The sequence below is a fragment of the Giraffa tippelskirchi genome, chromosome 7 (genome assembly GCF_054371585.1).
Source record: "Giraffa tippelskirchi isolate mGirTip1 chromosome 7, T2T-mGirTip1v1.2.pri, whole genome shotgun sequence".
NCBI classification, from domain to species: Eukaryota; Metazoa; Chordata; class Mammalia; order Artiodactyla; family Giraffidae; genus Giraffa; species Giraffa tippelskirchi.
Window position 1 is genome coordinate 120,061,938 of NC_137281.1, and position 26,082 is coordinate 120,088,019.

The 26,082-nt window shown below is 40.6% G+C and overlaps 1 protein-coding gene across 2 annotated transcripts in view; it reads right to left on the reverse strand.

Annotated features, from left to right (window-relative positions):
• Nucleotides 1-26,082, reverse strand: part of TMOD2 (tropomodulin 2) — a 48,954-nt gene that overhangs the window by 10,596 nt on the left and 12,276 nt on the right. The window contains exons 2-7 of one of the 2 annotated variants that reach the window (XM_081508223.1): nucleotides 21,851-22,046; nucleotides 20,216-20,372; nucleotides 14,436-14,558; nucleotides 11,986-12,072; nucleotides 7,076-7,206; nucleotides 5,000-5,107 (exon numbers count right to left, since the gene is read on the reverse strand). In XM_081508223.1, coding sequence (XP_081364349.1) covers nucleotides 5,000-5,107; nucleotides 7,076-7,206; nucleotides 11,986-12,072; nucleotides 14,436-14,558; nucleotides 20,216-20,372; nucleotides 21,851-21,976 — 732 coding nt within the window. In that variant the 5' untranslated portion in view covers nucleotides 21,977-22,046. The remainder of the gene's footprint in view (nucleotides 1-4,999; nucleotides 5,108-7,075; nucleotides 7,207-11,985; nucleotides 12,073-14,435; nucleotides 14,559-20,215; nucleotides 20,373-21,850; nucleotides 22,047-26,082) is intronic. The other variant, XM_081508224.1, reaches the window with a different exon arrangement.

A 26,082-nucleotide genomic window follows, 5' to 3' on the forward strand; every position in this document is an offset into this window, starting at 1 on the left:
GGACAGCAGAGGCGGCAATGCCCAGGATGGAAATACACTGAACCGTGTCCCTCCCAGAGCGAAGCCCTTCCAACTTGAGCAGTTGCCGAGGACTCCCGGGTTGCCTGCTAGCTTCTCATACACACACTACAGAGAAGGCTGCTCATCAACTCAACTGCCTGCTTACAAAAGCACTCATTCATTCATTCATTTATTCACTCATTCACTTAGAAAAGATTATGTGTCAGGCTTCTGCTTTGTGCTAGCTGTAGAGAAAACAAAAATCCCTGTTTTAGAGAGCTTATACATCAGCAGGAGAGGCAGAGCCTGTAATTACTAAATAAAATGTATGACCTGCCAGATGGTAACAAATGGAGAAATATAAAGGGGCTTCGCTTTTACGGGATAGGTCTTTTGGTGAATCAGATCTACATAACTGCAGAAGAAATAGTCCCAGTTTACACAAATCAATTTTGTTCTCTATTTGGAACTATGAACAGGCAAACAATGACTGCTAGATCTAATAGGAAAACCAACATCAGGAGAGAAAAGCTGAGTTCACAAAACAGGCCAGCACACTATGCAGGGAACACAGATTATTCAGAGAACAGAAATATGTAAAACCTAAATGTTATCAACTCTCTCCACCTTGCCCCACTTCAAAAAAAGAAAGAAAGAAAATGGAGAAAGAAAAAACACTGTAATCTGCTCACAGAGAAACAAGAATCAGGCTGCCATTAGTCATTAGACTTTAAGGCCCATAGAACAGAGGCTTTAATATATTTATACAGCTAGATAATTGTAAATGCTGGTGACAAGTTCTAATTTTTTTGGTGTCAATTTATACACCTAACTGAATATAATGAGATAAAATGTATAAAGCTCAAATGTGTGAAACAATAGAGTAACTACAATTTAGAGCTAGAAAAGGAAGATGAAGCAGAAAGGAGAGTACAGAGTCACCCAATCTTTTCTAACGGAGAATCAAAAACTATCTGAGATAATAAATCAAAAATAAAAGTGCATATGTATTAGTGCATTTCTACCTGGTTGTACACTAGAATGACCTGGACGCTTTAAAAAATATACCAATGCTTGGGCCCCACCCCAGATGAACTAAATCAGAATCTCAGACTGTGGCCTGGACAGCTGCTTTGTTTGTTTTGTTTTTTTTATTATTGAAGTATAGTTGATTTACAACTGCATTTTTGAAAAGCTCTTTAGTGACTAATGTTCAGCCAGAATTCAAAATCACTTTAAGTGAAATCATATAGACAACAATGAAAGGAATGAAAAACAAACTGCTAACAGTGATTGCTCTCGGGAGTAGAATAAGGAACTTCTGAACTCGTGTTTTTATGGCAGAAAAGACAAGAAGAAGGAAGAGGAGAAGGAATTCAACTTGGGACAAGAACAGGTTTTCCAACCTCGAGACTATCGACATCTGAGGCTGGAGAATTCTTTGTTGTGGGAGATACCCTTTGTCTTGTGGGAGGTTTAGCAGCCTCTGAGACCCACAAAATGTCAACAGTACCCTCCCAGTCATGACAACCAAAAACATCTCCAGACACTGCCAAATGTTCCCTGGAGGGCAGAATCACCCTGAGTTAAGAACCACTGGACTAGAAGAATAATCCTGTGTATTAGTCAAGCACTTGCTTGAACTACAATGAAAGCTCAAAGGTTTGCACTGATGTTATTGTACACCATGTAAATTAAAGTGCATTTATTCAGTGCTAGATCTTTAATTAGAATTAAATATATACATTTTAATTAGAGCCCCAAAAGGGAATGCATCAGGCCTTTCCTTATGGACTCTCCAAGCTTTGGGATTTACTTTTGCTATTAGAATAACAAAATGTCAGAGCAATTAGGCCTTTATAAAAAACTTGCAGGACCTACTGGCAAGTAGCCACGATCTTGCCAATTTCTTTTAAACTGGAGAAAACACTCTTCTTACACCGAACAAAACAGGGAAGCGAGACCCAGCCAAACACAACCCTGGGCTCCAGGCCCAGGTTCACTGTAGTTCAGCAAATATTTGAGCATCTATTACATGTGCTGGGGATAATAATGTTAGTGAAACCAAGACTAGATTTCTTAAAGGTTATATAAATAGTGTAGAAATACATTTTTAAAGAGAAGGTTTTGCTTTCTGTACTTCACAGTGTTATGTGGAAATTGCAGTTTCCTGCACTGTCCAAACCTGTACCCTCGCAGGGGTAGCCACAGGACTCATGTGGCTATGGAGGCCTTGAAAAGTGCCTCTTATGAACTGAGATGTGCTGTAAATATAAAACATGCACTGAGTTTTAAAGATGTAGTATGGAAAAAATACTGTAAAAGACCTCATTACATATACATTTTGAAATGATGGTATTTTGGATATGGTGGTTTAAATAAAATATACTATTAAATTTAATTCCACCCATTTTTTTTTAATGTGGTTACTGGAAAATTTAAAGGTCCATGTGTAGCTTACACTTGTGGTTCTCATTTTATTTCTATTTGATAGTGCTGTCTTAAACTTCTGATTTTTATGTGGCATCCCTATTAATAACAGCATTTTTATAAAACATATTTGGGCCTTTTCTCTACATTGGCATTCATTTGTGTGGCAAGTTTCATTAACACTCTCTGCTATAGGTGTGGTTATATGGAAGTACTTGGAGCATGGTAAACTGAATTTGATTACAGATCACTTTAATTTGCTTCCTGGCTTGGTCACAAGCTGGGTAATCATAGTCAAGATACTCAAACTCTGAGCCTCAGTTGCCACATCTGTAAAATGGGGATAATGTCATCTCACATCCACATAGCTTGTCTATATTCACTAAAATCCCACAAGTATTTTGTAGAGTCTACTTCTGAACCTTACATAGAAAAGAGTCTCCAAGCTCTTGCTTTAATGCTGATCTATAATTCTCAACAGTGATTTGCTCAGCCATAATCACAGTCTGAATATCTCTGCTGCCTGTGGGATAATCAACCAATCTTCAACCTATAGAAAAGTTCTTTCTTGATGATAGCATAGCTGAAAGGGGAACCATCTGGGGTCAGCCAGGTGAGGGCTAGACCATGTGAAACCATCCAGGCATAAGGCTAAAAGAGGCTTTTCTTTTCACTCTAAAGGATAACAGTTATTCCTTGCAGTTGTATGGTGTGCTTGTCACAAAGCGTACATTCAATACATAGTTGTTGGATTGAAAACTATATCAAGCAGATTATTATATCTGATATAATAATATATATCTTAATATATTATTAATACATTTGGGGCTATATTATATTTTATATAATATATAACATAAATACATTACAGATATAATGTGTATTAATGTATATTATTAACATATTGGGCTGTGTAATGGATATATATTATATTAGTCCATTTAGCAAGTTATCTATTTGACCTAGAGTAGAAGTTAGATTATTTACTAGTAGTGCTGACAGTAAACTATGAACTAGTTGCATTCCTGCCATTTTACTGTAAATATTATATTAAATAGAAATTACATAGTATTTATTTATCCCTTTAGTTATTTACCTACAAAATGCACTGTGAATATTTTTGCTTAACTGAAAACAAATCTAGTAAAAGGCAGAGATTATACACAAAATCATACACAGATAAGAACCCTTAAATTGCTAACTTCACCTCACCAATGATCTAGTTCTGTTCTTTTTCTATTTCAATGATAGGCTTATAATTCAAAACTACTTTCAACCTACAAATTTAGACATGTAATAATTGCTGGTGAAAACATCAGTTCTGTAGCTTAGCCCCTCTCTTACATGAGTGCTTACTTCACATTTGCTGTCGTCATCATGGAAATACTGCCTATTGCTCAGAGGTAGAGGGCACATCCATTCATTCATTTAACAAGTATTTTTCAATACTTGTTTTTCAACATCTACTCTGCACCAGCACCGTGGTGGGTAGCATTACTTTCTTGCTGTCCCTTTTTAATGCTATTTTAAATCTTCCAAAAGACATGTTACTTTAAATTATATCATCAAGTCAAGAAACTTTTATTTTTCAAGTGCTGAGCATCAGATCCTGTAGAACCATTGATGTGGCCTAATGCTCAGGCTGCTGACAACTGGCACAGTTTAGCAAACATACAACAGTGAGGTAATGTATTTAAATATAGCATAGCTGGGTGGTTAGGCATTTTGATTGTGGAAGCAGGACCTGGTGGTGAATCCTGGCTCTGTCCTTTGCTGATCGGGTTACTTTGGAAAAGTTACTTAACCTTTCTGAGCCTCACACTGGCTCATTTGTTAGAGTGGGAACTAATAATAGTACACACCTCATTGTGTGTACTGAGGATTCAGAGAGATGACCTAGCAAAGGACAGGGATCAGAGCTGGCAGTTACTAATTGCTCAAGAAATGTGAGATATTAACAGGAGGAATAACACTGATGATGGCAATGGTAGTAGTATTTACTTGGGCTCAGGGGTTTCCTTATTTACCTGAATTAACTAAGGTGCATAGAAGGAATAGACCTTTTTTTTTTTTTTTCATCTTCTGGTTAACAATATCAAACAAAAAATGTTTTAAGATTTGGTTGTTTAAAATATTTTTGACACATATGAATCCATTTAAGATTAAAATGAAATATATGTTAATATTTTTTCTATGTGCTGAGTTCCTGTAGGCTTTCATGGGGGAGGGGTCTCATATCCATTTATTGTGATGGAATGCTACTGCAGGTGCAAACGTTTCAGAAGATTTGTACTAAGCATAGAGCAAAATCTAAATATTTATTTAGCTAGAAGCCTAATCTAATCTTATATCTTTCTCCTAAAATTGTAGTGTTAACAAAATTCTAGTGAATTCAAAGTGCCTGACTTGTGGGTTCTTGTTTTACCGTCTCATTATAACTAATTTTGTTTATTAATTATACAGAAAATAAATTGACCAGATCTGAACATTGTTAATTGATAAAACAAATTAAAAATAGCTTCTATTGAATTAAATATCTGAGGGCTGTATTTCTAAGGATTTTACTCACAATTGCCACAGGGTCATTGCTGCGGGTTGCAGCCAGACTGAACTTTTTCACGTGAGTGTTGGTCTCCAGAGCCTTTGCAAATTCCTTCAGGGTTGGAATTGGAATGTTCTATGAGAAAGACACAGATTGTTGATGAATCCTATACCACCTTCACCCTAAGCTCAGGACCCACAGCTTTTACATACAGCAGGTCCCCGACCTACGCATGAGTTTCGTTCTGAGAGCACATTCCTAGGTCCAATGTGTATGTAACTCCAACAAAGTTAGCCTAGGTACCCAACTAACACAATCAGCTAGATAATACTGTACTGTAACAGGTGTATAATACTTTTCACACAAATAATACATATATAAAAAACAAACACAAAAAACAAACATTTTAAATCTTACAGTACAGTACCTTGAAAAGTACAATAGTACAGTACAACAGCAGGCATACAGGGGCTGGCACGTATGTTTGTATCTTTGAAAGTTCACAATTTGAAGGTTTGTATTTTGGTGACTTAGATGTTATCCTCTCTAAAAGACATTCATCGTCCATCTCTAGCAATCAACCTACCCAGAGCCAATAGCACCACTTAGTGTCCAATAAGGGGATCTAACACAATGTGACACTCGGGCATCACTTCTGTTTACCCTCCAAATTACGCACATACCACCCTTCCCTCTTTTTCTCTTTCATTTTCTATATTCTAGCCAGACTAGAATTAAACTAGCTCTAATTCCTCCTCATCTTTCAAGACCCAGCAGAAATATCACCTCCTTTGTTTATTGGTTCTCCTAGGCAGAATCAATTTCCCTTACCTGCAATTCCACAGAATTTGGGGGCTTACCACATCATGTTATAATTATCTGCTTAGTGCTTTTCTCCTAATTTAAGTTCTTCAGAATCGAGACTGAATGAATCTTACTCCCCCTTCCATAGCACTTAGCACAGTACTGAGCACTGGAGAGGCAGACAATACCGGGCACAGCTAGAGGCTAACATGAGTTCGTGGAGCACTGCAGGCCAGCTCTGTGACTGTGGACAACTGAATCTTTTAAAGTCCCACTAAGGATTAAATGAGATAATGAATTTCAAGTATTTAGCAAAGTATATGGCACATAGCGAGTACTCAATAAAAATAGTTGATATTATTAAATGCTAGAAACTAGCCTAATAAGAAGGAACAAAAAAGGTGTCAGGCAGTGTTTTCTCTTTCTCTCTCTCTCTCTCACACACATACAATTTCTCCTCCCTTTGAGAGTGCTAAGACATTGTCAAAGCAGAAGTGACTTCAGAGAACAGGTCATAAAAGACACTGTGGCTTTCAGTTTATTCTCTCTTTTTCTCTTGGGTCATTTGCTCTGGGGAAAGCAAGTTGTCATGATGTGAAGACATGTTGGCGGCCCTATTGAGAGGTCCATGTGCTGAGGAAACTGAGGCCTCCTGCCAACAGTCACATGAGTGCGCCATCTTGCAAATGGAGCCCCAAGCCCTGGTTGAGCCTTGAGATGACTGCAGCTCTGGGTGACAGCTTTACTACAGCCTCATTTGAGACCCTGAGCCACAACTACCCAGCCAAGTCACTCTCAGATTCCTGACACTCAGAAATTATGTGAAATAATAAACTGTTTGTTGTTTTAAGCCTCTAAGTTTTGGGGTAATTTGTTACTCAGTAGTAGATAACTAATAACACTTGTTTAACACAAGTACTGTAATTCTTTTCAAAGAATTCTAGAAATAACTCTTTTTTTTAAACCTACTTCTTTAATTTATTTAAAAAATTTATTTCATTATTATTTTTTAACTTTTTATTTTATAGATTAGAGAATAGCCAATTAACAATGTTGATAGTTTCAGGTGGACAGCAAAGGGACTTAGCAATATATACACATGTATTCATTCTCCCCCAAACTCCCTTCCCATCCAGGATGCCACATAGCATTGAGCAAATAAATCCACTCCTTCTGAATAGGATATTTTGCCTCAAAATCAGTGACTATAAAGGATTTGGAACATGCTGGCAGTCATCTACAGTAAGTTTTCTGACTGAACGATAAATCAAGTGACTGACAACAATCGTAATGAAATACCTTGATATTGTTGAGGTTGACTTCTTGCAAGCTGGGATCATTGGCTTTCATCTGCTGTAGACTTACTTCCACATTTGTGGGATTGGGTGGTTCCTCAAATACTGGCTTGACCTTTTCACCTTTGACCACATCTAAGACACAAGTTTTAATTTTAAAAATAAAATGTAAAGGTCTCTCCCATAAAAATCAGAGACAACTTCCCCCCAAATGACCTTCTTTTCATATGTGGTGATTCTAATAATATTCTAATATCAGTGACAGCAAGCTTATTCTCAACTCAGTAAGCAGAGGAATGGTGCGGCTCTGAGTTACAGCCTCCCAGGTTGGTGTTTTCAGCTGCAATGAGAAGTCTCAGTGGTTGATGCTCCATGGAGCCAAAAGTGCAGGAGGCTCTACAGCAAACTCAAACTCCCAAAGGAATATCCACAGGTAGTTACAGCTGCCCCAAATGGACCTCTTTCAAACTATAATAACCAAACCAAAGAATCTAAGATGCACAAAAATGAGTTCCTTTATTTCCCAAACCTTAATTCTCCCCTGGCCCATCCTCTGATTTCCATCTTGGAACTTTAATTTTGAGGATGGTATAGGAAGAGAAAGGAATAGAAAAGGAGAAGTGGAAGAATTCTCAAAAGCATTTAACAGAAAATGTTTGCAATGTATGTAACACACAAAGGATTCATATCTCAATATACACAGAGCTTCTACAAGGCAGTAAGATAACCCAGTGGAAAATGAACAGCTAATGATCAGAGGAATCGCTATCAACCAACAAAATATAAAATGTAATCAAATTCTGAGAAATTTAAAAATGAGATACCATTTGATTTGCCAAAAAATGTAAAAAGATAATATTCAGAATCAGCAACAATGTGGAGGAAAAAGCATCATCATATATTGTTAGTGGGAAGGAGAGATATTCCATGTACAGAAATATTCAGTGTTGTCAAGATGTCAGTTCTTCCCAAATGCAATGCAATCCCAATCAAAATCTCAGAAATTTATTTTGCAGATACTAAAAAATGATTACACGGTTTATATAAAGAGGAAAAAATATACAGAATAGCCAAAACAATATTGAAAGAGAAAAACAAATCCAGCAATTCAACTTCAAGAAGACTTAAAGCTATAGGAAGGAAGATAGTGATATTGGTGAAAATATACAAATAGATCAGTGGAACAGAATAGAGAGCCCACAAATAGACCCACATAAATACAATCAATTGGTCTTTGACAAAGCAGCAAAGGTAATATAGTGGAGAAAAAAGTAGTCTTTTCAACAAATGGTGCTTGAACACCATGTCCACATCTACATGAAAGAAAAAATAAAAGAATCTAGATACAGACCTTATGGGCTTCCCAGGTGGTGCTGGTGGTAAAGAATCCACCTGCCAATGCAGATGTAAGAGCTGGTTCAATCCATGGGTTGGGAAGATTCCCCTGGAGGAGGGCATGGCAACCCACTCCAGTATTCTTGCTGGAGAATTCCATGGACAGAGAAGCCTGGTAGGCTACCATCCATAGCATTGCAAAGAGTTGGACACAACTGAAGTGACTTAGTACGCACACACAGACCTTACACTTTTCACAAAAATTAACTCAAAACAGATCACAGACCTAAACTTAAATGCAAAACTATAGAACTCCTAGGAGATAACATAGGATAAAATCTAGATGACCCTGGGTTTGAAGATGAAGTTTTAGATACAGCCCTAAAGGCATAATCCTTAAAAGGAAGAGTTGATAAACTGACCTACATTAAAATTAAACATTTATACTTTGCAGAAAATACTCTCAAGAGCAATGGGGAGATAAAGCACAGACTGGGAGAAAATATTTGCAAAAGACACACCTGATAGAGTCACAGATATAGAGAAAAAACTAGTGGTTACCAGTGGGGAGAAGGAGGAGGGGAGGGACACTATATGGGTATAGTGAAAAAAAGGGTTGTTATGGGATTATTTGAAATCATGTGTGTGAGTACAAGGCTGTATATTGTCTCCCTGCTTATTTAACTTATATGCAGAGTACATCATATGGAATGCCGGGCTGGATGAAGCACAAGCTGGAATCAAGATTGCCAGCAGAAACATCAGTAACCTCAGATATGCAGATGACACCGCCATTATGGCAGAAAGCGAAGAGGAACTAAAGAGCCTTTTGATGAAAGTGAAAGAGGAGAGTGGAAAAGCTGGCTTAAAACTCAACATTCAAAAAACTAAGATCATGGCATCCAGTTCCATCACTTCATGGCAAATAGATGGGCAAACAATGGAAACAATGACAGTCTTTATTTTCTTGGGCTCCAAAATCACTGCAAATGGTGACTGAAGCCATGAAATTAAAAGATGCTTCTTCCTTGGAAGAAAAGCTATGACCAACCTAGACAGCATACTAAAAAGCAGAGACATTATTTTGCCAATAAAGGTCCATCTAGTCAAAGCTATGGTTTTTCCAGTAGTCATGTATGGATGTGAAAGTTGGACTATAAAGAAAGCTGAGTGCCGAAGAATTGATGCTCTTGAACTGTGGTGTTGGAGAAGACTCTTGAGAGTCTGTTGGGCTGCAAGGAGATCAAACCAGTCAATCCAAAGGAAATCAATCCTGAATATTCATTGAAGGACTGATGCTGAAGCTGAAACTCCAATACTTTGGCCACCTGATGCAAAGAAGTTACCCACTGGGAAAGACCCTGATGCTGGGAAAGATTGAAGGCAGGAGGAGAAGGGGACGACAGAGGATGAGATGGTTGGATGACATCACCAACTTGATGGACATGAGTTTGAGAAAGCTCTGGGAATTGGTGATGGACAGGGAAGCCTGGCGTGCTGCAGTCCATAGGCTTGCAAAGAGTTGGACATGACTGAGTGACTGAACTGAACTGTGTGAAACCTTTTCAATTTGTAAAACATTATGTAGTTTAAAAAATCTTTGATTCATTAAAAAAATCAGAAAAAAGACACATATTATAAAGCACTTATCCAATATATACAAAGAACTCTTAAAACTCAATGATAAGAAAGCAACATGATTTTAAAAATAAGCCAAAAAAGTTAAGAGATATCTCACCAAAGAAGATATACAAACGAAAAATAAGCATATGAAAAGATGTTCCATATCATATGTTATCAGGGAAATGCAAATTAAAATAGTGACACTCCACTACACACCTATTAGAATAACCAAAATCTGGAACACTGACAAAACCAAATGCTGGTGAGGATGTGGAGCAACAGAAATTCTCATTCATTGCTCATGGAATTCAAAACCAAACATCTTACCATAAGATTCAGCAATCATGCTCCCTGATGTTTACCCAAAGGAGTTTAAAATTTATGTCCAAAATCTGAACACGGATATTGTAGCAGCTTTATTCTTAATTTCCAAAATTTGGAAGCAACTAAGATGTCCTTCAGCAGGTGATCTGATAAACTGTGGTATATCCAAATAATGGAACATTATTCAGTGTTAAAAAGAAATGATCTATCACTGCCACATGATTTAGCAATTCCACTCCTGTGAATATGTCTAAAATAAGCAAAAACACTAATTTGAAAAGACACATGCATCCCCACATTCATAGAAGTATTATTTACAGTTGCCAAGATATGGAAGCAGCCACCTAAATGTATATCAACAGATGAGTGGATAATATATACACATACGTACAAACAAATATGAGGTACTACTCAACCATGATAAAGAATGAAATTTTACCATTTACAACAGCATGGATTAACTTGGAAGGTAGTATGCTAAGTGAAATAAGTCAGACAGAGAAAGACAACTACTATAAGATGTCACTTATATGTGAATCTTAAAAAAACAAATTAGTGAATATAACATAAAGGAAATAAACTCACAGATACAGAGAACAAACTGGTGGTTACCGGTGGGGAGAGGAAAGGGGGGAGGAGCAAGACAGGGATAGAGAATTAAGAAGTACCAATTCTTATGAATAAAATAAACTATAGGGATATATTATATAACATAGGGAATATAGCCAACTCCATAATAATATATAATAACTATTAATGGAGTATAACCTTTAGAAACTGTGAATCACTATGCTGTATACCTATAACTTATATAATATTGTACCTTAACTGTTACTCTCAATAAAAAAAGAAATGCTCTATCAAGTCTCGGAAAGACACAGAAGAACCTAAAATGCATAAGGGCAACGGAGGACAAAATGATTGGATGGCATTGCTGACTCAATGGACATGAGTTTGAGCAAACTCTGGAAGACAGGGAAGCCTGCATTCTGCAGTCTATGGAGTTGCAAAGAGTCAGAATGACTTGGTGACTAAACAACAGCAACAATCACAAACATCCATAATTAAGACAAAAAGACGCTTCTCGAATAGAGAAGGAAAACTTAGCTAAGATACTATAGCTAATTAGAGCGTCGTTATGACATAAAACTCTTCTTTCTGTGCTGACTAAGCAAATCTTTTTATCTGGCATTTCCTCCTTTGAACCTATCAGGAGAGAATTCGCCTGCAATGCAGGAGATCCTGGTTCGATTCCTGGGTTGGGAAGATCCTCTAGAGAAGGGAAGGCTACCCACTCTAGTATTCTGGCCTAGAGAATTCCATGGACTGTATAGTCCATGGGTTGCAAAGAGTCGGACACGACTAAGCGACTTTCACTTTCACCATGAGTGTGTTCTGGGCAACACACACTGATCGGTACTAGTCACACTGCCAGACAGAGCTCCCAGTGCTGGCCACTCTATTCTGATCTGATTGCTCACAGCCCAGTGATCCTTGGTAAACTGACAAAATCCACCTTCAAAGCCTAAAAGAATTCCAGACTCCCCAGCGGCCCAGTCAACAAGCCTCTCTCCTACCAACAACACCCGGAGGCTCACGTTCCATAAAACCACAGATTTCACGTCAACTTACTTCTCACAGGGCCTTTGCCGCCTTTCGTGTTGGTTGTTTCTTCATCAAACTTGGGATTGTTGAGCAAATTGTGTACTCCAAGAACAGCTGAAAAGCAAAAATCACCTGTGAATAAAACTTAAGTTTGAGAAAGCTTGTTAAGATGTCCACATTGTTAATTTTCCCTTTGCAGAACAAATCCTCATACCATAAAGGTAAGTCTCTTGACTTCACTTGCCTTGCAAAGTGTGTGACACATGTATAGTATTAAATAGTCTTTTTTTTTTTTGAATCCCTCCTCCTAAGGTCACTAGCATTCTTCGCATCTTTCTACATCTATATATGTGGAATCGTGTAGGATCTGAGGGACAGTGGTCTAGTTGTCTCCAAATTGAAAATCTGCTTAGATCTCCCAGTTAAGTAGATTCATCCCTTATGTTTTCTCATCTGTAAAATTTGAACGTGGGACTGAGTCTAATGATATTTTAAGCTCTAACATTATATAGACTATAGTATGTAGTTTTTCTGGAGACAAAGGGCTGAAAGATCATGGTCCTCTTTCAGTGTAATCCTCCCCATTGCTTTCATCTCTCCGTACCGAAAAGAATGGTTCTTTTCCCTTCCAGAGCACCCCAGGGTGGGAGATAAGAGATGTCAGCAATAAAAGGGTAAGCAGGCTGAGATTTTGAGTCTCCTGTACTACACAGAACTTGCACCAGAGGGCAGTACAGTATGCAGGAGGCAGCACTGGCCATAACTGACCACGGAGCAGGCACTGCCACTGCCCACCCAGCTTTCCCTTCATTAGTGAAACTCCAGGTGAGAAATTCCAGGAGGCCTACCAGGGAAGGATCCCAGAATAATTTGCCAATGGTGTCATGGGCCCACCTCTGAGTTCCTCATCCGCTGTAAACTATACTCTAGAAGGACAGCCCGTATAGCCAACAAAGGATAAATGTTCAGAGCCAGCGAGTGTAGGGGTTGCAATCAGGAGCAGTCAGCCTGAGTTTAAATCCTTACTCTGTTACGTACTATCTGTATGGCTTGAGAAGTTGTTAAATGCCGCTGAGCCTCAGTTTCCCCATCTGTAAAACAGGGATGATCATTACACTTTACCTATTACAAGGGTTAAATGACTTCCTATGTGTTACACACTGTTCTAAGTGCTTTACAAATTCTTGTTAAATAAGAATTTGTCACTGTGTTTTTGGCATTGTCTAGGGAGAATAAACACAGGACACTGAGACCATCCAACAAGCATATCTTGCTTTGGCCCCATATTCACTAAGCAACTTATGATTATAATTTCTCTCCCCTTGTCAAGTTTTAATTTTAGAATAAGGCAGAGTTGGTTCTCCTGGGAGGAAGGAGATTACTATCACTCATGTCTTCCAATGGAATAACAATGTGAAAATTCTTGCCAAAGCTCTGGACTGTTTTTCAAAGCACTTCTATCCTGTGGGGACCTAATGACTCAATAACGCAAATTTCCATCCAATTAGTACACAAATACGCTGGTATATGCATGGAATCTTTTTCAAAGGAAATATAAGAAACGGGAGGAAGCTTATATAATTCATTACATATTATTCTGTACTATTTGGGTTTTTTCTTTTTTTAAAAAACTTTTTACTTTATAACCGTGTTGTGATAGTTTCAGGTGCACAGCAGAGTGACTTAGCCACACATATACATATATCTATTCTCCCCCCAAACTCCTCTCCCATTCAGACTGCCACATAACATTGAGTTCCTTGTGCTATATAGTAGGTTGATTATCCATTTTAAGTATAGCAATGTGTACATTTGATCCCAAATTCCCTAACTATCCCTTCCCTGGGTTTTTTCTATCTGTATGTATAACCAATTCACAATTCACATATAATAATAATTATTATTATACTGTTGCTCTTGTTAAGAAAACTGGAAAAAAATGAGCAGACTGGGCTGAATATGGATCTACTTTACTGGGGAACTATAACAGTAAAATGGGTTCTGCTCCATGGTTAGGTTAACAGAACTCTAAGTGGGAATCAGAAACAGTGACTGTGGGAAAGAACAATAAATTCTGTGATGGAAATGAAAATTTTGTGATGATAAAATGCCAAATGTGAAGCTCTTTTGAAGGCATAAGGGCTGTTATTTTATTGTTTAAATTCTCAACACTCCTTCATATTTCTTCTCTTTGATTTCTCACAGTAACTCCTGGATTTTGTAGGATAGGCATTACTGTGGGTATTTTACAACTGAAATATGATTTTACATTTTATAGCTGAGATACGGTGAAATGTTTGCTCAGAGAGCTTAGGTGACCTGCATCCAGCCTCTCACTGCCTAATGGCTGAAGTCAACCTGGTATCACAGTAACAATCAACAGTGACACAGGGGCTCAGAGGCTGCTTCCAGGGGGTCAGTGCATGTCTGGAGGTCACAGAGCTGGACAGAAACGCTTCCCAGAGCTGAGGACTAACCTGCAAGATCATAGAGTTCAGTGTCGGAGGCGCTGGCCAAAGCTTCTTCCAGTTCTGGGTCCAGGGTCACCTTTTCTTCTTTACGAGTTTCTATGGGCTTTTCTTTGGGGATAAAGACTCTCCCTTTAAATCAGAAGAAAAACAAAAACATTGTGTGCTGCTGCCTTGTTATAGGGGAAGTGAACTAACCAGAGAATGTGCAGCTCTGGTCATTAAGAGCTGAAGCATCAAACCAATGCAGGTCTAACCAGGATTCCTTAATTTCTGAGATGATGCCAATGTCACTAATCCACTATTAGAGGGAAGGGAGGCAGAGGAGGAATCCTGCATTCTGCAACACAGAGACCTGAGGAGGTAGAGAGGGGGCAGTAGCTTCTAATCCCTATCACGGGCAGTTCTGCCCTTAGCCCTGGGCAAGAGGGGCCCTGCCATGGGCCCCACACTCTAGAGGGCCCAACTCTGCTCTCTTCTGGCTGCATGCCCCTCCCCACTGCCTGCACCCCACTGATGGTGGAGCCACAGGGACAAAGGGACATTCTCATCCAGAATACAGGCCACCTGCTAGACTATTCCCCAGGCATCTGCCCCCGAGATTCCTTGCCAAAGAGCACTGAACCCGCCTGCATGAGTCCTTCTTCATGTCCATCCTTCTGAAGGCAGGTACCCCTAGGCCAAAGGGAGGCTGTCTGTGAGTGAGTATGGATGAAGCTTGGATATGTAGGCTGGAGTGTCAGCCATGGTGCTTGAGGCCTTGGCAGTGCAGGATGGACCCATATCCCTCTGAGGAACTCTTGGAAGTCTAAGAATATTGGCCTAGATAGGAAGATAGCACATATTTTAACAGTTTGTTAGCATTTAATATTTATAAAAATGGCACATGGACTTCTCTTTGTGTTCTTGCCTTGGATCCTGCATATGGCAGGTGGATACATCCAAACAGCCCTAGGGGTTCCTGGGGAACAAACTGGTAATCTCCCTCATCGAGCTCTCCTTCCACCAACTGCAATTGTAGGCAACCAGGATGCTATATCTAGGAGTTGCTTGATATAGTGACCTGGGAACACACCATCTTTCTAGAGCACATCAAAGTCAGCCTGACTTAAAAGGAAAAATCAAGAGTTGTCATATTTAGAGATGCAGAGTTCTGATCAGCAAGGCTCTGTGCTTCCCCTGTATGCATTCTCTGCAACCATCTTCCACTTTATCCAGTCAGTATGATTCCACTTACTTTGTCCCCCATCCACTTCTGAATATACTGAAATCTACAGCACCCCATTGCCTGCCCAGCCCAAACCTCTGGACTGATAATCAGAGAGCTGGGAGGATGACAAGTGACCTGCTCCTAATTTCCAGGCAGGCCAACACATCCACATCCCAAGTGTGTGATGGCTCATAGAGATAAATCCAGGCTACTCCAGAGCCACCATGGGATACTCCAGGCCTACTCACACTCTTTTTCAAATCCTCCTGGCTTTGACTCTTGGTTTCTCTCTTGGTTGGAGTTGCTCCACCGCTTGGCATGGTTTTTTTTTTTTTTTTTTTGCCATACAGTATGTGAGTTCTTAGTTCCTTGACCAGGGATCGAATATGCACCCCTTGCATTGGAAGCATGGAATCTTAGCTACTGGACCACAAAGGAAGTCTCTAGGCATGATCTTTGAAATTGGCCTTCTCCATTTTGATTGCTGGAGTTTTCCAAAGACTCACCCCTCTATTGCTTTGCCTTTTCATCACCTTAGAACAGACAGCTGGCTCCAGTTTCAGCCAATTGGGACCCAAGCTCCTTCCAGGTCTCCCTGGCTAGCCTGGCCTTCCCCACTCTCATGGGAAAGGAAAGGGTCAAAACCCACATCAGGGACTCCCTCATGAAAACTCTCCAGGAGACTGCCCTGGTTACAGGGCTGCATACTTCCTGCTGGTTTACCAGACTTTCAAATGGCAGGATACATAAACAGGTGCCAGGCAGAGCTGGGGACCCCAAAGATGCACCACTGCTGTGGTCACTCTGGAATATCCTGGCCACAAGGGCTCTACCACTGACCATCACATAAGCTGCCATATTTCCCAGGAAAAAAGGGGAACTCACTGGGATACAAAATAGGAGAATGGCCAGAGAATAGAAAAGGAAACAAACAAACAAAATCAATCAATTAATAACATCTCAGACATTGAGGCTCTTCCCAGACTCTTACATAGTGTCTGCAGTCTGAAGCATTTTCTTCCTGGTGTCATGATCTTGGATCCAGAATCAAAACAGGATTTATGAGTTCCTAATTCCTGGTACCGTTCGGGATTACTCTGAACTCTAGGTGTGCAGGTGGCCCAACTATCAGTATTCAGGATAACTGCTCCTGCACATCCATTCCTGGGGTCCAACTGGAAGACAAGTTCTAAATGAATAATGTAGCCCAGGAAGTTGAGGGCCCAGGGCACCCAGCTTTCTGCACTGAGGCTGTCTGGCTCCTCTCTTGGAACACTCATGACAGCCTCCCACTGCTCCTGGGTCACTGGTGGTCTTCCTGGGACCCTGTGCACACCTCACTCTGATCCTTCCACTCTTTCTGGAAAACTTGCTTTCTGCTCCTTTAACCCAATCATGTGGCTTCTCCTAAGCTCTCCTGTGCAGCTGTCCACCCCATCTGGACCCCTATTTATTACTGACTACTCCTGGATGCCTAACCCCCTAAGAACCATCTTCAGATTAATCTGGATCATCCTGATCTAATTCACCTGAGCTAATTCACCATAGCTGCTCCCCAGACCTCTGCTCTGAGAACAGAAGACGACAGCTCTCCTCTTGTTATTCTCTCACTACCCTAATACTGCAAATTAATTGGCTTTTTATTGCAGAGTTGACATTACAATTTATTTTTTCCTTCACAATTAGTCTAACAATAACTATGCTGCCATAGAAACAGCTCCATGTTTCTACTGCAAACCTTGGTTATTTGCCCGATTTGTCACTGCCCAACCTCACTTTCTTAATAAAATGACATCATCAGTGGTTCACGAGCCATTGGATGCACACGGTTCAGAGCAGCCATGACGCTGCATAGGGAAAGCAGCAGCCAAGGAGCTGGTACTCCTGCTCCCGTGGCCACAGCACAGAAGTTCAGAGATGGCATTCATTCTAATCCATGTTGTCCAGTGCCCGCCCCATGCCAGTTTTTGTGTCAGGATGCAAAAGAGACACAGTCCTACTGTGGATCTCAGACTCATGTGACAAACACACAAAACTGGAAGTGAACAAAAGGATGGATGCTGTCACAGTGCTATGAGAGCAATAAATGGATGTTGTGATAGAAGGAGCCTCTTTTAGACAGAGAGGTCAGGGAAAGCTGGAGGCCCTGACATTTAAGCTGGGACTCTCAGGAGGTAAAAAACGGGGAAGTGGGTCAGAGAGAAGAAGACCTTGGGATGGGAGAAGAACTTGGCAGGTTTGGGGAACGGAGTGAGGACAGTGGGGCTGAGCTTAGTGAGGGGAGGAGAGATGCAGAGAGGTGGGCCAGGTGAGCTCTCCATGACTCTGGGCACCATGGCAATGGTTTGAGACATTAGGCAGGGAATGACATGATCAGATCTGTGTTTTAAAAAGACAATGGATGTCACGAGGTTATCAGCAATTCCCATCATATTTTGGGCACCAAGTCACTGTTTACAGCTGAGGAACCTGGATAGGGGATTGGTAGCCACTTTTCCTCCAAAGGGGAGCTCAGGGTGGGGAGCTAGGAAGGAGGATTTTCCTGTCTTAGTTCAGAGCTCACTCCCAGCTGGAGGAACATCCTCTTACTCCCCAGGCCCCTTCCAGGTCTATCAGAATGTTTCTCACTAGACCACATGCTCCCTGAGGGCAGGGCAGGGTCTGCTCTGTGGTCCCAGCACCTGACACAGGGCTCTGAAGACAGGAGGTGGCTGGTAGATGCTAGATGAACAGATGATTAACCGCACTGGCCTCTAGTGGAAGCATCTAACACAACAGAGGCAGACCTGGGGTAGACACCAGCAACTGGGACAGTCCCCAGTTAAGAGGAACACACCAGTACTTGATGCTACTTTACACTTCCAAAACTGCTTCTTTGGGGCTTAAGATTTTTTTTTTTTTTTAATGAAACGAATTTGAATACCATTACACTCTAAGTATTCAGTTCATTTTAGGTTTCCCAGGTGGTGCTAGTGGTAAAGAATCCACCTGCCAATGCAGGAGATTTAAGGGATGCGGGTTCGATCCCTGGGTGGGGAAGATCCCCTGGAGGAGGGCATGGAAACCCTCTCCAGTATCCTTGCCTGGAGAATTCTATGGACAGAGGAGCCTAGTGGGCTACTGTCTATAAGGTCGCAAAGAGTCGGACACAACTGAAGCGATTTAGCACAGCACAGCACATTCAGTTAATTAGTCTATGGGTTCCTTTCTCTGCCCCCTCACTCAAGCAGATTATTACTTTTTTTGGCTAAGCAGATTATTTTTTTATAAATTATGGTTACCTGTTTCAGAAGACAGATTCACACTTTTCTAATGACAATATTTGTTCTTTTGAACTGGCAGCTTTTTTTGTCATTCTTGCTGTTCAGATCTTTAATTTCTCTGCACATTAGTGTGTGCTTTTTAAATTTTTATTGAAGTATAATCAATTTACAATATTACATTAGTTTTAGGTATACAACAGAGTGATTCAACATTTTATAAATTAATTATATTTAAAGTTATCACAAAAGAATGTTTATATTTCCCTGTGCTGTACAATATATTCTTGTTGCTTACTTACTTTATACATAGTAGTTTGTGTTTCTTAATCCCATACCTCTATCTCACCCTACCTTTCCTTTCTTTCCCTTCAGGTAACCACTAGTCTGTTCTCTATTTGTAGCCTACATCTTCTGCCATGGTTCTTTTTTTTTTAATTAATAGACTTCATTTTTTGGAGCAGCTTTAGGTTAGCATTGGAAAGTACAGACAGTTCCCATGTCTGCCCTGTCCCTAACTCACAACCTCCCCTCTAATGACAGCCCACAGCACAGTGTGTACTTGTTACAACTGCTGGACCTACACTGACATCATTGTCACCCAAAATCTACAGTTTACATTAGTGTTCACTCTTTTTTAAAAAATTGGGGTATAGTTGCTTTACAACATTGTACAACAAAGTGAATTAGCTATATGTATACATATATATCTCCTTCCTCTTTGCCCTTCCTCCAACCTGTCCCTCATCCTACCCCTCTAAGTCACCACAGAGCACTGAGCTAAGCTCCCTGTACTATGCAGCAGGTTCCCACTAGCTATCTCTTTACACATGGCAGTGCACGTATGTCAAGCCCAATACCCCAGTTTATCCCACCTCCCTCCCGGGCCATGCCCACATGTCCATTCTCTATGTCTGTCTCTATTCCTGCCCTGCAAATAGGTTCATTTGTACCAGTTTTCTATATATGTATTAATATATGATACTTGTTTTTCTGACTTACTTCATTCCACCTAAATATCCATCAACAGATGAATAGATAAAGAAGAGGTAGACTATATACAATGGAATATTACTCATCCACAAAAAGGAACAAAATTGGGTAATTTGTAGAGACATGGAGGGCTCACCCTTGGTGGTGTATGGTCTGTGGGTCTAGACATGTGAAACACACACATATGTCCACCAGCCACGATGCTTTTTAATCCTACTGAGTCCAGTTCAGGCTTAGTTCCCACTCTCAGGCCAGTTCCCTCACCTGACCCTCTACAACAATACATTGGGGTACTTACGTTATCAGACTCCACCTGTGGTCCTTACCTTTCTTTTCTCCAGTGAAGGGCACAAAGTCTTCCCTGTCTTTCTGTTCCAAAGCCTCCTTCTCCAGGTACATAAGGAGGTGCTCGCGGTCAAATGGGCCCGTGGCTGCTTTCTGTGTCTGGTCTTTCTGTCGAAATCCAGCTGGCAGCAGTGCACTCTGATGAGACAGAAGAATGAGCAGGAAAGGGGGTGTCTGATATGTTTTCCCTCCCTGACCCCTGCTGTGTAGGGGGAACTTGGGGAGAGCACATCTGGCAGAGATGAGGGCTGGAGCTCTGGCATGTCTTTGAGGCCCTATTCACTCTAACATTCTGTGTAGACAGGGGGTGTTCCCAAAGAGCTCAGGCAGAACTCAGGTGGCTGAAATAGCCTCAGACTGCTGCAGCTGCCTTCTAGAACATGGTAGCAAAAGGCCAGCCACCCTTCACAGCCTCTTTCCTTATAGATACCACTTAGGTCTGTCCAGCAGTGCTCCCGGGCACACATATGGAAGAGCCAATATGGCCACACTCTCTTACTTCTTTTTTTTTTAATTTTAAAAAGCTTTTTTTTTTTTTTTTGCTGTGTTGGGTCTTCATTGTCTCGTGGGCTTCTCTAGGTGTGGCACTCGGGCTTAGTTCTTCTGAGTCATGTGGGATCTTAAGTTTCCCATCCAGGAATCGAACCCATCTCCCCTGCATTGGAAGGTGGATTCTTAACCACTGGACTGCCAGGGAAGTCCCCACACTCATTTCTAATCTCTCCTGGGAAACATCCAAGCTGGTATGTGAACATTATGATAGATCTGCTTGAGTAAACATATAGGTATTTCTTTTAAGTTTAAAAAGTAAAAAAAGATACTTGCATTTTTAAAGTAAAAACAACATTCAAATTATCTGGCAGTATAGAATATCATATAAAGATTTTAGTGGATGTTTTCATTTATAGTAAAATCACTATTTTAGACATCTCTGCCTCTAAGTTTGAGATAACATTAGCAGGGCTGAAGAAAGTGCTTGCTAAACAAACATTATAACAAGCTACTTACCTTTTTAAGAGCTCATAAAAACATGAGATGCTCCATTTAAATTTATTTGATATTACAGTTACAGTTATTCTAATCTATCCATTATTGTGAGATCACCAAGATTTTAACTTGTTTGTATATGTTAAAGAAATGAGATATTAAAAATATCTGCTTTTGGGGTACACATTTACCAGGTTACCAGTATGGGATCTTATGTAAATTACTTTTCCTGGTCTGTCCCCTTATTTATGAAAGGGGGATAATATAATTTAAGTCAAGGACTTCTGGGCTCAGCAGAATACACGACTCAAAAGAAACTTGGTCATGTTTGTTTCCTCTTTCTCTTTCCTTTCTTTTTCCATAAGTCAGTCTAGTCCTTCTTGGAGTCAATGGAAAATATTTTCTGGCATTAACATTAAATTGGTTTTTGAGAAATGCAATTACCATATCAAATATGTGGCTACTGAGATTCTCCATGGTTTATAAAAGTAAGTGACTCAGAACCAATTAGGGAAGAACACAGAATCTGCATTTGGAGCTCAGGGATTCCTATACTATTGTTTAAGGACATGCTACATCATTCATCCCACCTTATCACTAACCACCTGCTTCAGTTCCAGGTCACTAACCTCGGGATCTAGGTCATCAAGAACATTTTCCAACTGTTTCAGTTCCTCTTCTGAGAGTTTGCCAAGAAGCTCATCTTCATCAATGTTCTTGTATTTCTCCAACTCTTTTTGAAAAGGGAGTGCCATGGTTTCTTATATGCCTTTCTCATGGGGCCATGAACATTTAACTGTGCCAGCTTCCTGAGACTTCAGAATACTAATAAGAAGAAAGAAAGACTGTTACCTCCTTTTGATAAATAGGACTTATTAGCAGGAGACAGAGCTATGCTATCTGCCCATGGAGTCTTTCCACTGGATGAAACAGTCAACAAAATAAGTAGTATTATCTTCATCTGTAGAGCAGCCTGTCTGCTTACAAAGTATTTTCATACATATTATCTCCCTTATTTAGATTTTTACAATGACCTGGAAAGGAAGCCCAGAGAGATATGGATATCACATTTTACAGATGAATATTCTGAGGCCCAAGTGAAACATGAGGCAAGGGGGCAGGGCACAACTTTTAAAAGAACAACATAGCCATAGGACATGACAAAAATTGGTTAGAACCAACAAGGTCCAAGGTGGAAGAAGATGTGACTTCCGGTAGACTTTGAGCCTTATTGTATGCTCACTGTAACACATTAGCATCTAAATGACACACCCACAGGAGCCATGACAGTTCTGAGGTCAATCAGCAAAGGCCAAAAAGTGGGCAGTGGCCCATTTCCTGGAAATCTCCACCTTTTTCCCCAAATAGCTGGAATACAACTCCCCCTCATTCAGTTTCAGTTTCAGCTTCAGTTCAGTTGCTCAGTTGTGTCCGACTCTTTGAGACCCCATGGACTGCAGCTTGCCAGGCTTCTCTGTCCTTCACAATGTCCCGGAGTTTGATTAAGCTCATGTCCATTGAGTCGCTGATGCCATCCAACCATCTTATCCTCTGTCGTCCCCTTCTCCAGCCTTCAATCTTTCCCAGCATCAGGGTCTTTTTCAAATGAGTCAGCTCTTCGCATCAGGTGGCCAAAGTATTGGAGTTTCAGCTTCAGCATCAGTCCTTCCAATGAATATTCAGGACTGATTTCGTTTAGGATAGACTAGTTGGATCTCCTTGCAGTCCAAGGGACCCTCAAGAGTCTTCTCCAACACCACAGTTCAAAAGCATCAATTCTTCAGCGCTCTGCTTTCTTTATTGTCCAATTCTCACATCCATACATGACTATGGGAAAAACCATGGCTTTGACTAGATGGACCTTTGTTGGCAAAGTAATATCTCTGCTTTTTAGTATGCTGTCTAGGTTGGTCATAGCTTTTCTTCCAAGGAGCAAGCGTCTTTTAATTTCATGGCTGCAGTCACCATCTGCAATGATTTTGGAGCCCAGAAAAATAAAGTCTGACACTGTTTCCATTGTTTGCCCATCTATTTGCCATGAGGTGATGGGACCAGATGCCATGATCTTGGTTTTATGAATGCTGAGTTTTAAGCCAATTTTTTCACTCTCCTCTTTCACTTTCATCAAGAGGCTCTTTAGTTCCTCTTTGCTTTCTGCCATAAGGGTGGTGTCATTTGCATATCTGAGGTTATTGATATTTCTCCCGGCAATCTTGATTCCAGCTTGTGCTTCTTCCAGCCCAGCATTTCTCATGATGTACTCTGCATATAAGTTAAATAAACAGGGTGACAATATACAGCCTTGACCACTCCTTTCTTGATTTGGAACCAGTCTGTTGTTCCATGTCCAGTTCTAACTGTTGCTTCTTGACCTGCATACAGATTTCTCAGGAGACAGGTCAGGTGGTCTGGTATTCCTATCTGGTATTTCTATCTCTTTAAGAATTTTCCAGTTTGTTGTGATCCACACAGTCAAAGGATTTGATGTAGTCAATAAAGCAGAAGTAGATGTTTTTCTGGAACTCTCTTGCTTTTTTGATGATCCAGTGGACGTTGGCAATTTGATCTCTGGCTCCTCTGCCTTTTCTAAATCCAGCTTGAACATCTGGAAATTCACAGTTCATGTACTGTTGAAACCTGGCTTGAAGAATTTTGAGCATCACTTTGCTAGCATGTGAGATGAGTGCAATTGTGCGATAGTTTGAGCATTCTTTGGCATTGTCTTTCTTTGGGATTGGAATGAAAAGTGACCTTTTCCAGTCCTGTGGCCACTGCTGAGTTTTCCAAATTTGCTGGCATATTGAGTGCAGAACATGCACACCATCATCTTTTAGAATTTGAAATAGCTCAACTGGAAATACCTCCACTATCTTTGTTCATAGTGATGCTTCCTAAGGCCCACTTGCCCCCTCCCCCTCATTAGCCTATGAAATTACCCATTGCTAAAAAAACTGACAACCCCATACATACCCTGGTGCTGCTCTGGCCTCCGGAGATGGCCCACACTCTGTCTGTGAAGTGTGTTTCTAAATAAATCTACTTCTTACCTATAACTTTGTCTCTTACTGAATTCTTTCTGCAATGAGACACCAAGAACCCAAGCTTCATTAAGTCCTGAGACCAGGTGTGTGCTCTCAGTTAAAAGATCGTAGGTACAAACCCCAATCAGAGTTGCGTGGTTTCGCAAGTGACTGAATGCCTTGCTTGAGGTGTCAGAGCTGGGGTGTGCCAGGCCTGTGGGGTCCCCGTTGAGTGAATGCCTTCCCACCAGATTACTCTGCCTCCTTCAGCTTTCCACAGAGAACAACAATGAAAAACAATGCACTAATTGTAATGCAGTTGTAAGGAGCAGACTTGTGTCTTTTCAGAGGGAGAGTGATGTGAAGAATACAAAATGGGTCTCATTCAGGAAAGAGAGTTTGAACTGTCTGTGTGAGAAAGCATTGTCAAGAAACTCCCCTGCAAGTAAACTAAGACAGAGTCTAAAATCCTGGCTACTCTCTCCACTCTTCTCCCTTCTTTTACTTTTTCTCCACCTCTCGTTCTCTTTCTAGTCTCATTTTCTTTTTGTTTCTAAAGCCATTTTCCCTAATTCTTTGTGCATGCTAAGTCACTCCAGTCATGTCCGATTCTTTGCGATCCCATGGACAGTAGCCCGCCAGGCTCCTCTGTCCATGGGATTCTCCAGGCAAGAATACTGGAGTGGGTTGCCATGTCCTCCTCCAGGGGATCTTCTTGACCCAGAGAATGAACCCATATCTCTTATATCTCCTGCATTGGCAAGCAGGTTCTTTACCACCTGGTGCCACCTGGGAAGCTGTATTTCTTTGTATTCCTAGGCTATTCTTTTTTCAACTTTCTCTTTTTATACTACCTTCCTCCTAAACTTCCACTCAAAATGAAAGTTTTCTCCAATCCCTTCTTTCTGGCAGAGGGACCTTACCAATCGTCTCTAGAAAGATAATACTGCTTTCAGGAAATAGCAATGTGCTTAACTGACTGTGTTTCTCCTTTGGCAGTATTAATATCAAGCAGATCTTTCAAGGCAATAAATACTTGTGTAAACCTACTGTTTGCCAGGCATGGTTCTAAAAAACAGGAATACATAGATAAATAAGATATGACTCCTTCCCCAAGGAGATCACAGCTCAGTTATATATACATATGTGTGTGTATGTGTGTGTGTGTATATATGCTGCTACTGCTAAGTCGCTTCAGTCATGCCCAACTCTGTGCGACTCCATAGACGGCAGCCCACCAGGCTCTGCCGTCCCTGGGATTCTCCAGGCAAGAATACTGGAGTGGGTTGCCATTTCCTTCTCCAGTGCATGAAAGGGAAAAGTGAAAGTGAAGTCGCTCAGTCATGTCCGACTCCTAGCAACCCCATGGGTCTGCAGCCTACCAGGCTCCTCCACCCATGGGATTTTCCAGGCAAGAGTACTGGAGCGGGGTGCCATTGCCTTCTCCGGTGTGTATATATATATGTATATATATATATGTACATGTGTATAGGATGTCTTCCCTATACGTCTTGCCAAAGAACCAGGGCTTTATTCTGTTCCAGATGGGGAGTTACTATACATTTTTCAATAGATATATAACCTTTGATATATAGGCTGCAAAGCATGTTACAGCCCTCAGCCACTGCAGCCAGCCCAACAGTGCACCCTGAGGGGACTCAGGATAGGAGAGAACAGAATACTGGCCCTAGATAAGGTGCCTATGAAAGGAATGATTTCGGTGAGCCCAGTCTTTTGCAGCTCCCCACACATAAAAAAGTGCTAAATTCATTAACTTGAGATGTTTGGTTTTCATTAATTAATAGTAATCTTTTGATGGTCTGATTCCCTGGTTTTTGTAG